Source organism: Calidris pugnax, unplaced genomic scaffold, assembly GCF_001431845.1.
Source record: "Calidris pugnax isolate Ruff unplaced genomic scaffold, ASM143184v1 scaffold179, whole genome shotgun sequence".
Taxonomy (NCBI): domain Eukaryota; kingdom Metazoa; phylum Chordata; class Aves; order Charadriiformes; family Scolopacidae; genus Calidris; species Calidris pugnax.
The window spans coordinates 572,714-587,381 of record NW_015090948.1 but is presented as its reverse complement, the minus strand read 5'-3'; the positions used below and the strand labels follow the sequence as shown (position 1 = coordinate 587,381).

At 43.4% G+C, this 14,668-nt stretch overlaps 1 protein-coding gene across 1 annotated transcript in view; it reads right to left on the bottom strand.

Annotated features, from left to right (window-relative positions):
* ABCA12 (ATP binding cassette subfamily A member 12) overlaps positions 1 to 14,441 on the bottom strand; it is a 90,008-nt gene extending 75,567 nt beyond the window's left edge. The window contains exons 1-2 of the mRNA XM_014951949.1: positions 14,373 to 14,441; positions 10,041 to 10,134 (exon numbers count right to left, since the gene is read on the bottom strand). Of these exons, the coding sequence (XP_014807435.1) occupies positions 10,041 to 10,134; positions 14,373 to 14,441 (163 nt within the window). The remainder of the gene's footprint in view (positions 1 to 10,040; positions 10,135 to 14,372) is intronic.
* Between the last annotated feature and the right edge of the window lie 227 nt (positions 14,442 to 14,668).

Below are 14,668 nucleotides of genomic sequence, written 5' to 3'. Positions count from 1 at the left end.
CCCTTTGGTGCTCCAAGAGACATTCATAACTTCTTGTCCCTCCTTGGCTGAGATTTAGCCAGCACGTCAGCTACATTAGTACTCAATGTAAGCACTAGCTACAAAACCTTATTGATGGAAAATTGTAAACGTTCTGCAAATTTTAAAGTACAGTGTTTCAAGAGAGACCGTTTTGCAATCTGAAACATAGCACTTATCACCATTAGTGGCTTTTATAGTATTTCTATTGTTGGGAATCCCTTCAGTCTTCCACACGCTGCACAAGGCAGCTCTGTCTTCCGCCAAAGTCTATGGCAATGCCATATCCAAGGAATGTGGATTTCCCTAGTCCCATCGTCCCCAGCTTTATGATACCACGTCACACAATACAGCAGATACACAACACGACATAGTTTTTCATTCTCCTCCCTGCCTTTAGCTTTTAATCTCTTAATTTCCTAAAACTGCAATTACCTTTGGAGGGCCCTACCACACCGCCTATGAGCCAAGCGGGAAGACACCACTGCACCCACTGCTGCCCCACATCTGAGCTGAGAGGTCATTAGCACATCTTTTGTCAAATGGACTTGTCTGCAACGAAAATCTGAGCCCAGATCTGTGTCGTGTTAGTAAAGACCGATTTTTGGGCTTGCCAGATGTAGAATCCCAAGCACGGAGGCTTTTGCTGTCCCCTCTCACTGAGAGCTTTGATTTTCTGTCACCGTTGAAAGAAGGGCACCGAATCTGAAGAAAATAAGACAGGCATCCCAAAGGGCAGAAGGAGGCCAAGGGCTCAGTGCTGGGTTCTCCCTCCTCAGTAGCATCTAGCTAGGCCAGCCACATCTCCAAGAGCTGAAAAGAAGGCATGCACAGCAGTAATAACAAATACAAGAACGCATCTAATTATTACATGCATGCCACTGGAAATCCTGGCATTTGCTTTCATGCAGAATAAAATTAAGAAAATTAATTTCTTTTACGGTCCTGAACGTTGTAAATTCCAACATACTTCCCTTCAACACAAGCAAGACGTTTTGTTTTCTTCAGGTAATGGTGCTCGGTGTAATAATGGTGAAAAATGTCAGAGCAATAATAAATGTCACACAAGAAAGATGAAAATTACTATTTCACTACAATCTCTAAGATTAATTGAAATTGACTGAAACGTTTAAATCTAAATGGACCATGTTTTAGGTTGCCACATTGATTTTTGCTTCTTTTATTGCACTGAGGTTTCAGGCATTTGCATTAGCTGAGTCCAACCATTCATTTCAAGGAATTTCAGCTGACCGCAGGCACAGCGCCATAAAGGCAGCCCCCGGTGTGTCCCCACCAGCTTCAGCCAGAGGCAGTGGGGCTGCCTCACCCCAAAGCAGGAGAGTGCTGGGAGGATAACTGCCATTATTAGCCACACCAGAGCAAAGGAAAGTAAATAGGCAGTATTTTCATCTTATCAGTTCAGTTCAGGCTATGCTCTGGTTTCTATCAGCCAACGGTTCTCTCTTGTAAACCAGCAACCAGTTCCTTTCCCTCAATTCCCCAGTCTCAGCTCTGCTACTCTGCAAGATGCTGACTATACCACAGCCCCCTCATTTGAACATGCAAAGCCCCTTAAATAGGATGGAGCTACACAGACCATCATTTTTGCTTTCAAAATATCACCCATGCGTTCCTTCTCCCTTTTCTGCCCACACTGTATTTCTGGTTTCAGGGCTTCCTACCTTGCTCTGCCATCCATCCTGTAAAAACAGACAAAATCTATATTCCATTTTATTCATATTAAACATGCAGGATTTCCATTACGAATGGCTACTTCTTAAATACATTTAGGTACATTAACTGTCCTTTCTTCCTCCTTTCCCATTAAATTAAAAAGGCACACTGACTTTTTCTGTTTTCTATCCATCCATAGTTTAGTGTCGTATCATTACCCCTCCTTGGGCATGAAAAAAATCCTCTTGGCTTCACATTTCACACTCTGATACTGCATATACCTTATGCATTAAGTCCTTCCATATTCCTTCCATAGTTCATAAAAAATCCATACAAATCTTAACTCCCCCACTGGTGAATTAGAGGCATTAATGAGCAAATGACTTCATTAGGAAGTATTGTGTTTAATTGAAAATGCATTCAATCACTGCTAAATCATACAAAGAGAGTTAATAACTGCGACTCTTAAACAAAGAAAAAGATGGCCAAAAAGTGGTTTGATAGAGTAATACATAAGATCCTGATCAGCAGTGAAAAGGATGAGTAAATGATCATTCCTCTCAACATGGGGACAAAGAAACAATGAGATAATGAGGTAGGAGCCAAAAGAGACAGAAAGTACCTTTTTTAACAAATATCAAAATGTTGTGGAATTCACTGCCACAGGGTGGTATATGCTGAAAAGCAGACATTAGTTCAAAAAAGAATTAGACAAATTCACAAAAATAGATTTGTCAGCAGCTCTTAAATACAATCACGTGTATTCAACCTCTTCAGCTTCTGGCTGAAGAAATCTTAAACCTTTGAAGATTTTTTTCTAGCGGAGGGAACACGCTGTGCTTTGTGTTCCTTTGGGTTCCTCAATCAAACCCGAGCAGCAGCAGGGGGTCTAACCCAAAGTGACAATTCTGACTGGTTATCAGCTGTGATTTATATTTATCTAAGCAGTCACAAAACATATAATGAAAACATTTACTGCTACGGTGATCTCCTCCCGGTTTTCTAAGCAAAATGTTTAGCTATATTGTGTACACAAAACCTTTTTGCTTCCTTTCTAGTCTCCTCCATAGTCACACAGCATTGCTTTAAGCTTTATTCCATTAAACAGTCAAAAAGTCAAACATCTATTCCATCTTTGTTCAAATCTGTTTATAAGTAACAACTTACACTGCCTATTTTTTGTAGAGAGCTTTATAATAATGCCAGGACATTTGATCTTGCTCCAAAATCTAAACTCAATCACTGAATCTATGGGATCAGACTAATTTTGAAGGTTTTTTTATTTATTTATTTTATTTTACAGACATGGACAATGGTCCAAATAGCAGCCTAGCCTATCCCTTGATGTCTATTAAAAAAAAAAAAAAAAGAAATATTTAATTGCCATGGCACGTGTATTGCTGGGACATTGTGACATTTATGCACTCTGAAATTCACATCTTGAAGGTGGAGAAGGGGGCCTGCATGTTCCTCATTGCCTAGCTTAGTGGGAGCAGGACCACGACAGAAATGCCAGCTGGGCCTTTCCTTTTGCTTTTTTACACCTGCAAGATCAAGCCCACACAAGTCCTACACCTGTTGCAAAAAAAAAAACCAAAACCAAAACACCCAAAAAACCCAAACCTGCCCAAACCAGCACAGGTCACAGAATCACATGGGGTTGGAAGGGACCTCTGGAGACCATCTAGTCCAACCCCCCTGCCAAAGCAGGTCCACCCAGACCAGGTTGCACAGGAACTTGTCCAGGCAGGGTTTGAATGTCTCCAGACCACATAGCCCACCTTGATTTACCTAGCTCCTATTTTTCTAAACGTAAGCTCAGCAGGACCCCAAAAAACTCATTCAAGCCCCCAGAAATCCAGTGTGGCTGGATGAGATACAAGAGCTCACATTTTTCATCTTTGCAGCAATAGCACCCTTGTTTTCTCAAGTGTCCCAACAACACGACGTCCTCGGTTGCCTGCCTACGACAGCAAGATCCAAGGAGCAGACAACTCACTACAAGCCTCCTCCCTGTGTTGGTGGCCTTTCATTGCCTAATTCTTCCCTCTAACATTTCAGGCTGTGCAAATAAGATGACCAGCCCAAAGCAGACAGCACCTACTTCCATGCTTATTAAGACCAGGCAAGCTAGTTTTGCTCGCCCACAGACCTTCACCTTCCGCCCCCTTATTTAATAAATTAAAAATCAGCACTTGAATATGAACATATTGGGTTCACATACTGATCAGGGTGATAGATCATAACGACCAGAGAGCATAAAAATTGCAAAGAAGCAGGAGAAAAAGCAGTTTTAAAGGGAGGAGAAAGAACACCCAAACCAAAAACAAAGAACAAAGGGAGGGAAATAGAAACCCTCTAAGAGGTATCACAAATTCAGGTCAAAATGGGGAAATTACAGAGCTGATGCACCACAGAGCAGAGCTGATGGGGAGGCATCACACTGGAGGTTGACTGTGTTGTGGAGGGATACCCCACCACCCGAAGCACAAACACATCAAGAGAGAGTGGGAGCTGCACAACAGCCCTTTTTTAAGCAATATTTAATGCCAAGAAGGCTAACTTGGTCTTGTTGTAATACAGCTAACTTGCTCTTTTATGTACGAGCAGCTGGGCACTGCAAACAGGACCTAAGAAGAGAGTGGGAACATCTCCCAGCTAGAAGTTGGAACCTAAAAGCCTAAATCCATATCTAGACTCTGGAAATAAATCCGTACAAAAGCTGTGTTTACTAAACCAACATTGTACAATGCTGAGAGCCTCCTGAGCCCAGGTCTAGATTCTTTAACCAGAAGTGACCTGCCTTCCAGAAACACAGACATCAACAACTGCTAACTTCAGCGCAAGCCAAACTGCTCAGTACCTTTGGAAAAATACTTCTGCGCTTCTAGGTCCCAGCATCTGGATTCAGATGGTTCAGGAAGTCAATTAGAATTAAATGACTGCCCCAAGGCCCTGTTGTAATTCAGTGAGGATGAAAAAACACTGGTAACGCCAGGAATTCCCATCTTCAACTCTAAACATCCTTCAGTCACACCTCACGAGGCGTAAGAGTCGGGAGAAGGAAATGGAGATGTGGAGACTTATGAAAAGGGAGGCATTATAAACATCACAGGCTATGGGTCTCCAAGCCAAGTGGAAACTTGGGCTGGTCACAGGAAACCATATGGCTGGGCACTGCTTGTGTACGTAAGGAAATCAATGTATATGTCTATTCCAGCAAATGTGGGGATAATGTATATAATTCACAGCCCCCTTCAGCATTGTTTCAATGAAACAGAGCATTATGGAGCAGGCTGCTCCCTGGCACAGCAGCAACACAACAAAACGAAGTTCATACCAAAGCAAGGAGGGACCTAATGAGGCTATTTTGCCCATCACACTGCAGACAAAAATCTGGTGTTGGGTTGTCTAGAAAAGAGTAGGAAACTGCCAGAAAAGAGGAGGAGGAGGAAAATGAAGCAATGTAAAGGAACATGAGGAGTGGCGCTGCTCCACCACAGGCAAATGGTGATGGAGAGCTGAAGCCTGATGTGTTCTTGTCTGTACACAGAGCAGGTTGAACCCCTGGGGTGAATTAGGCCTTGCATAAATACCCATGACCTATCCAAAAGAATGGAGTGGCCCCTGTAGCTAAGCCACCATCTCAACTCCCTGTAATTAGCATGGGAACCTATTAATTTTTCCACGCTACTGGGAAGAGATGAGTTCAGGTCCCTCCAACTACGAAGCAAATTCCTTTGAAGTGCAAACGTATTTTCAGAGCTTTCTCATCTCCAGGATGGTATCTCAGAGGAAGGACAGCGCTGTGGCCCACCTTGCTCCATGCCACCTGCCCTCAACACGGGTTCTAGCAGCCCATGGTCATCACCCACATCGAGAATTAGCCCAGATCAAGGTCTTCTCTGTTACTGTGGGAGAAAATTTAAGGGCTTTTGCACCAGAGCAACATGTTATCTGCAGGTAGAAGCCACAGCCTCTCTCCTAAGGCACCTCAGATCTGTGCTCTGTGACTCACACTGATTTTTTCCAATTAATTCTGGAGCTGTTGAAGTCCTAGCTACCCATCACAGTAAGACTGAATGGAGTACAGTCAGAGGTCAGAGACTCTCCTATCCTGGGCCCTGTGGAGCCAAAAATGAGAGCAGACCATGAATATTTGTTCCTATACAGTGCTGTTCAGAGACTCTGCTGCAGATTCCATCACGACTATCTCTGAGTGAAGGCAATACACCCTGCAGGCATCTCCATGGGGGTGCTGAAATCTGGGTGAAAATTCTGAGGTGAAGTACCCTTCAGATGTGCTTCACCAAGAAGTGTTCAGCCACCAAATTCCCTGGCAGAAAGAATCTGGTGGATTTTAAGACCAGACCCAAAAGCACAGTTTCCTTCCATGAAGAAGGATAAATATCTGTGAATGAGGCATGGCTTTTGCAGCCCACTGGTTGTCCCTTGGAAAGCCAGGGGAAGCAGAGCCCTGGGTCTAACAGGAGAGCAAGGTTTCTACCACATCTCCTCCACGGCACTGAAGAGCAAGGTTTCTCAATGAGTGGACAACTAACCACACCCAAGAGAGCTTCTACAGAAAATAATGATGAGGTCAAACCAACAGAAGGGGAGAGAAGGAGAACAGAAAAGGAAGAAATGGGGTGGGGAGGGCGTGACAGGGTGTGACAGTGCTAGTTAAAGCAAGGAGTGTAATTGGGCTTCTCTGTAGACTGAGTGGGTTGAGCCCCGAGGGACAGATTGTATCTCACACACAATTCCCATACCTTGCAAAAAAACTTCAGTGATGGAAAGGGACTTTTGTCCCTACTCAGTCTAGAAAACAGGTGATACAGGCACAAAAACCTGGAAGATTCCATCAAACCCAGTTCACCGGATTTCACGATGTAGGCTTCCAATCCAGAGCTTCCTATTCCATATGTATGCCACAAAGCATACCCCAATACCTTCTAGCAAATGCAAGGGCTATAATAAAAAGGTCAAAAGGCACAACTGCAATGTGCACAGTAATTTGGATGGGGATTTTGCGTGGTTAGATTCCCAGATCATCACAGGAACTGTATATGCAGAGAAAGAGAAATCTCGTTTTCATTTCTCCTGACAATAATCTCTGCTGACCTGGAAATACATCATCAAACAGATGCCTGGAAGAGAGAGAGGTGGTTTTTTGACTCTTAGACACTAGGTGATTTAGTTGTGAGGAAAACTATATATCAGATGAATTTCAGCTCCTTGTTTTCCTCAGTTCTTAATTTTCCTTTAAGCATCCTCCTGACTGGTGACATTTCTTTGGCAAGTCATTTCCCTTCAGAGTTCAGTCTGGCACAAGCTCCCATTGCATTAGGTGCCACACAACATAATTCAAAGCAAGCAACTTGCTCTTGCAGGAAGCTCTTGCCACTTGTTCATTCTTGACTGATATTTGCTAGGTAATTTCTCTACATAATCCTCAATTTATTGAATGTGTATTAGACATCCTTCAGAAGAACCAACTGTCTGAGCTGTTTTAATTGAGCAAATAATCAATTTCATAGTATTTCTGTGGCCCTGAATACATGAGATAAGGGTACAGACTGAGATCTTCCGTGGGGTTATCTCTAAGGTTTCAAAACTCAGCATCTGAGTGGCTTATTCTATCTCTGTGCCATTGATTCTGTGCTCCCTGACTTTTGTCCACCTGCAATAATCTCTTGACAGCAGAAGCAGAAACAGCTTCTTGTCACTACTTAACAACTGTGTCTTTTAAGGCAGGCACTGGAATTCAGCATAAAGTGAATTTGATTCTGTTCAAAACAAACAAAAAACCCCTCCTGCAATAGTTTTCCCAGATGTGTCCACCTGCGCTTTTTTTTCCCCTATCAGAAAACAAAGTTCCCAAATGATTTCTCTTTTGCTTTTCAATCAAAATGTTGATACATTTTTTCCAACTGTCAAAAAGAGAGGGTAATTGTCAAGTGGCTATTCTTGTTTAAGTAGAAAAGCAGCAGAAACCAGCTGTTTGATGCTCTGGTTAATGTTCTTAATCTCCTTGGGTTTCTTAGGTGGTCTCTGAACGTCTGGAGCACGAGAATTCACCACAACCATTACTTTCCAGCATAAAAACCTCTCTTGCAATAGGGAGTTCCTATCATCCACTTCTAAGAGAGACAGACACCTACCTGAATACTTAATAAGACTTGTCCCAAAATAGAATTCATCTATGGAAGAAGAAGGAACTAGTCCAAAGCTAATGCCCAATCTTCTCCTCTCTTGCAAAGCACAACTGATGGAGCTACTTGCTGTTCCTAAGAACGTTCCTTCCAATCCATTAATTTATAGATGCAACCATCCAGAGCAAACATGCTCCAAATAAATACACATTCAAACTAATAGCCATGTGAAGTACAAGAATAGATATTTTACCATCCAGCTGGCTCTCTTGGCATTTATCTTACCTGGCTTATCAGGGACAGGAAGTACAACCACTGGAGCAGCGTGGGAGGACTGCCATTTCCACACTTGGCAAAATCTTGGGGTTTTCACAAAGTACAACATGTTCTGTCTTGCCTGCTCCAACTGGTTCAAAGGAATTTGGGCAGAACGTAAAACATGTAACATGCCTAAAGGTGCCTTTTGCTGACAGCAGATGAGCCTGAGGTTAAAAGACCACCCTAAACCACCAAAAATGTCCTTATCCATTAAAAACTTCGTATGACACTTTCCAAAAGTCACTAACTCAGGCTTTCCATCCCTGCTACAAAATGAGGTACACAAACCATTAGTCAGATTAGGATGCAAGCTCTCTGGGACGATGGTTTTTCTAACTGTATATCTAGTATTTGTCACAATCTATCCCTTCTTCATACAGAAATAGACTTTTTAATCAGAGAATCACACACGTCACTAACTGGGTTGAACATTTCCAGTGCACACACACGTCAGCCAGGTACAGATCCCTCACAGCCACATTTTACACATCTGATTGATAGCTAGCTACAAACACTGGAAACCAACTGCTTGTCCTGACTGCTGTCAGAGTATGTCTCCTCTCCCCCTGCATCAGTCTCCCTGCCCCAAATCCAACATTGCTCCTGCCAGGGCTTTGTTCTTAGCAAGTTGATGACAGCCTGATGCAGGTCACCCAAGGTTGTGTCTCTCCTGTGAATCAGGTGTTGTAAATCTTTTAGTAAAGTAATTTTTGAGGTCCTATTCCTACCCTGTGCTGCGAAACTATGGGTCTTAATAACAGCTTTCAGCACAGCTTTGTGCTGTAGCACATGGATGTAATTCAACAGAGCAGGTGGGCAACATGAAGCAATGGTCTTGCAAACCCTATCGGGGTCTCTGCAATAATGCCAAGGAACCCCTCTAAATGAGTAGATAATAAAGACAGTGGAACTCCATGATTGATTTCTCCCAACTCAAAGGTAGGCTATCACAGAAAAGAGGGGCCCAGCCCTTTCACCCACTTCCCTCCCCTGGGACTGCTCTTGTGAGGCCACAGAGAGCAGAATTAGGGATTTTATCCAACTCAAGATTACCACTGTGGAAGAGAAAAAGTCTTCCAACTGGATAAACTCCTTGCTCTTTTTTACCACATAACTTCCTGAACAACTGTGACCAGGGTTGGGGGCACGCTGCTTCTGATGGTGATAAGGACTTACTAAGTCAGTGTAAGATTTTTAATAGCAAGCTCAAGTGCACCCATGCTCTGACACACAGACACCTTCTCCTGACCCAAGAAATAAAGCTTGCAAGTAAAAGCCAACTTGTGCAAACTCTTCACCCATTTCACCACCACCAAATATTCACCCACCCAAAGAGCTGCTCATTGACATGCTAGAAAGGGCTCACATACACCATCACATTACAGGAGCCAAACAAGTTACCACTCTTTAGCTGCCTGAATAGGTGCTTTTTTCCTGGAGCACACACAAGGCAAAATCTTTCATGTTGACCAATCTCATGTTTCTTACCTCACCTTCATAATCCCACTTGAAGCCTATGCTTTTACTCACTTCACTGAACAAGATCCCCCCCAGCTGCTCTCTCATCCCTCAGTTTATCACGTAGATGTATATTGCTGCCTAGAACAGCAGCATCTGAGTGCATCTTGATGAGACAGTTCTTTAAAGTTGTTTTCTAATTATAAAACTAATTTGAAATGAAAAACCAAAACATAAACAGAAGCAACCTCAGAGGAGCACAGACATTTTATTTACAGCATGCTGCATCCCAGGAAATCTCCACTGGAAACTACAAAGAACCAAATTTGTAAAAGTAACAAAACGCAGCAGATTAACACATCAGTCACTGAAATGAGAACTAAACCCCAAAGATGTAAAAAAAACCCAGTTACTTACAGTTTGGCTGTGGTTCTGGAGGGAATTTGAGACGGATAATGGCCAGGATTATGAAAACAACCACAGGCCAGGAAATTAAAATGAACGACCATACCTATAAAACAGCAATGAAAATATATTGGTTACGTTTGTTGTACTGATGTGTCCCAGAGTTTGTCTGGAATGTAGAGGTATTACCCAAAATAAGTTATAGGATGTACTGTAAATCATGCCTGTCTTGGTATGCATACTATTAAAACCCAAGTATTATCTACACAGGAAGAAAAACTACGTAAGATTTGAAGAGCAAATAACAAGGCTGAAAATAACACAAGCCTTCCTGTGCTTCAGTTTGGCTGATAATTATGGGGGACAGTGTTTACACTGCTTTGAGACACTGCTAGGTAATAGTAAAAGCACGCTGAGAAGGACAAGACTTTTGGATATCCTGATCATGAGATAAGAGCTGAAGTGTGAAAAGCTGGTTTCACTTTCAGTGAACCGTACTGCTGAAACAATGGCTAAAGATGACTTCAATTTAATTATACCCCCAAAATTAAAGTGTTTGACAAGTGAATTGAGAAGCCAAAAAAGTTTCACTGTTCTTCACAAACAGTAGTTCAGCTGTTCACGGTAGAGCTGAAAGAAAGGATTTTCATTGCAATAATTTGCATGATTTGCAGCTCAAGCACGGTGAAGGAAGGGGTTTATGGAGTTATGAAACCAGTCAGCTGGAGAAATCACATTTGAACACCAGTCACCAGGATCCATCATGTGGGCTTCTGACCCCAGCAACCTAACCCTCTGGCACCTTTCCACTTCCAGACTTTAGCAGTCCATGTAGATGAGCTGAGATGAAAGAGAGCTGATGTAAAATTGGCCTAGCACAGTGGAAAAAACATGAATATAGAGCTCAGTATTATAGACCTTTTGTCTCTGACATGAGGGTTGACCGTCTCAATGGATGAGAATTAAGAAAATATCTGCTAATCATCTAGTATAGTAAACCAATCTAGGTAGGAGGCCCAAAGTCAATCTTAAAATGACAAGCCTTGGAGTTTTGTAAGCTAGGAAAATGCAATTATTCTATTAATCACCTGCTTTTGCACCAGCTGGCTAGCTTGCTACTGTGCTTACTAGATTAGAGTTTTCCATCCATCAGTAGTTAAGCTCAAACTACTCTGGGCTGCAAAATTGCTGTGCTATCTTCATGCCAATTTTTGAAACCGCAAAGATGTCTTTCTTCAAAATCGTCCCATTTTTCATCGTTGTGTTGCTATTTTTTTCAGATCAGCACGTATTACCCAAACCTATTTTTCCCAAAGTAATTCCAAGCCCGTAACAGGGTTTTCATTTCCTGTAACTCTTACTGGAACATAAAAACAAACAAACAGACAGACAAACAAATCCCTGAGAGCAATTCAGCTTAAAGATGGTTGTTTTACAGCAACTCCATCCCCATCAGCCCTGATGAGATGACACAGCCGTGAAAGCAGGAGCAACATTCATGCCCCAAAATGGGAAACTGACAGACATCAAACCACAAGGCACCTCCCCACGCATCCTTTCAGAGAGGGTACTCCTATAATTTCAGCATTCAGCAGCATTTTAGCTTTTACAGACAGTACTCTTCCTGCCTTTTATATATACACGGCCAACTTGTAACAAGATTCATCGCTGAAACTAACACCTTTTTGTAATTTTTTTTATATCACATGCTTTCCCTATAATCAGTCCCCAAACACTCTATTTAACTCTGATTAATTCACATGCAAACGGTATTATTAACATATACTCCTTGTTTGGTACCACGTAGGCTAAAGTAAAATTATGGGGTAACAGCACAGAAACCGATATTAGTCAGAGGCTGCCTAAAGGAAGGGCAAGAGATCTGTCATATTCTTGGGGAAGAAATGAATACTGATTGTCTCTACTTAGGGAAATTTTTGTAGCTCTCCATTTGGATCTAAAATGGTGCTTCTACTCCACGCTTTCCAGACAGCTCTTCCCTTAGTATCTCTGTCCTTTGACTTAATTGGATTTAATAGTAGCTGGGTACATCAGTTGCAACATAACAGCATTCCCACTCTCCCAGGCATTTCTAGTTAACAAAAACAAGACAACCACCCTGGCCAACCTGATTGGAGGTGGAACATGGTGACTTGAATGGAGCAAAAACCAACCTCAGTTTGGCTCTTGGGACATTAAGTACAAAATCCTTTGGTTGTTGGATTATTTCACTGCTAAAAGCACATTTAATTGCTCAGACCTTACTTAGTATCTCTGGATGCAGGCACCTTCTCTCCCCCCTGCCTCTGTTTAAATAATCAAGCTGCCTGGAAGTGACAGATGGAAAGCAATGGAAGTGCAAGAGGCACCAATTTCTCCAGTTCCCCTTTTGGTACCCCTTGGCACACAGGCCAAACCTTGCTCCTGAGAAGGCTGCCACCTAAACTCATGACCATTCCTTCCTCATAACCTGTTCTGAGGCACACAGGATGCCTCGATGCAGAGCTTCAGCTGATTTCAACAAACTGACAGCCAAGCAAGCTGTAGCTCTCCCCACGCTGCGCAGGTAGAGGCAGTCTCTCCAGGGGCTCTGCAGAAAGCTCACAGAGGAAATAAAGTGTAAAGCAAAACGGCAGAAGCAAATCTGTTTACCAGCCCTGGAGAGGCTGATAAACAGCAGGAAAGCAGTGGGGTCTGCAGGGGGGAGGATGGGGGCTGCCCGGTGTCAGGCCGTTCGGTGACATCGCAATCAGGCCCAGCAAGGACAGCCAACACCACTGCGGTGGCAGGAACCACCTTCATAGGTTATCAAAAACTGAGAAGCACAACAGAATGCTTCCCTCACAAAACAAGAACACTAAAAAAAAAAAAAAGAAAAAAGCTTTTTAAATGCCTGGTCCATAAATGAAGTCAGATTACACAGGTGAAAAACCACAAGCAGGGGGACAGGGAAATCAGGAGGTGTTTGTGAGCAGAGATCTGGGTTTGTTTTCCTCCTCACACCCTTCTCCAGACTGAGCAAGCTTCCCAGTTTGGAGCAAGAGAGGAAAATGAAGGAGGGTAGCAGGGGATGTCTGTGGTCATCATCATCAATTTAATGGACATTTCAATTTGACAGAACTGATATTTCAACTCCACAGGAAACCAGGATTAAAGCAAGTGAGACTGTATGGTCAGGAGTACAGGCAGGGTTTACGTTACCATTTACTCTGGGTACAGAAGAGCTGGAAGAGACCCAAGCTTTCTGCTTTTAACAAGGCTGCTAGAATTTCTCTTGAGAAATCAGAGATAATTTATTTGGATTCCTCTGCATCTCAGAAAAAGTCTCCTGTATCTTCAGCACCAGTGAAGGATACACTATTCTAAACTGCACAGCATATCCACAGCTCCCATAGAGGATCACAAGGAGTCAGATGAACCCATCATCAGGCTCCAAAACTATGAGGCAGGACAGAGCTTGCAGAAGCACGTGGTGATACGAGGCGTTTCACTCCATCCTCATATCACACCCTCTGTCACCATCTCTCTTCTGTCGGCATTTTCTGTACCTGCCAAAGCTTCCATTCAACACAAGAGTTGAAAAAACATTGTATTTGGATTCCTAGCAAGATAGGTTGAAACACAAGTCCATGACCGGCAGCATGCTTCTGCCAAAATTACAGTGCAGCTGAAACCAGCCTGGGACAAACCTCTGAGAATGCTTTGCCTGTACATGCAATGCCACCCAAAAGAACATTTGCCTCCCTGATGCTGCTGCAGTTCAGACTGCTCTCCGGACGTTGATGACAATGGTTTATCTTTTGGAAAAAGACTACGTGGGGTGTCTGATTTGCAACACACTGGACTGCACTGGAAATCTCTCCTACCTACATCTCTGAGAGCTACTTTTTTCTTTGTCCATCCTTTACAAAAGGCTCTATACCAGAGCACCCTCCTGGTCCCCCAGGGACCCCCTTGGAGGCTGTAAAACTGACCATGGGGTCTGCTCCCATGGGAGCAGATCCAGAACTGCAGCCTTAATTCAGATCTGCCCATCAGTTTGTGCATAGCTTTGTCTGCACAGACCACTGCCCCGAGGGAACAACAGTGGCATCCTTGGTACTCAGTCTGGATTCCTAAGCCCTCATGCATGAGCTCCAATGCAAGACCCAATCGCTTTGGATTAAAAAGACCCACCTTCACTTCCATGCCATTCCCTTCCTTCCCTCTGCCTCTATCATCAGCCTTCCAAATATTTCTATTTCAACACTGTGACCTTCCTCTCCTGCAGTGCCCCCTCTTGCTCCTCAGCTCCTGTGATTTCCAGGATTTCCCCCTCCTCTACCACTTCGTTTTCACACTCACCGGCTGCCTCTTGACACTCAGCCAGTTCTTCCACAGCAGGATCCTCAAGTGCTGAGAGAGCGCAGCCATCCTTGGCTCACCCAACCAAAAACGAAGGGGCTGCGTGTCCTTCCTCCCCAGGCTTAGGAAGCAAAAGCAGAGGCTCTAACCCAAAGGGGCATCCAGTGTCCGATATCCAAGCCTCTGCCTCTTCCCCACAGCATAGCTCTGAAGCAGCTACTTCATCCACTTGTGGCTGCTGTACTCCCAGGAACTGTAGCTCTTGTCCTCACAGCAATAGCTCCTAGCAAATTCAA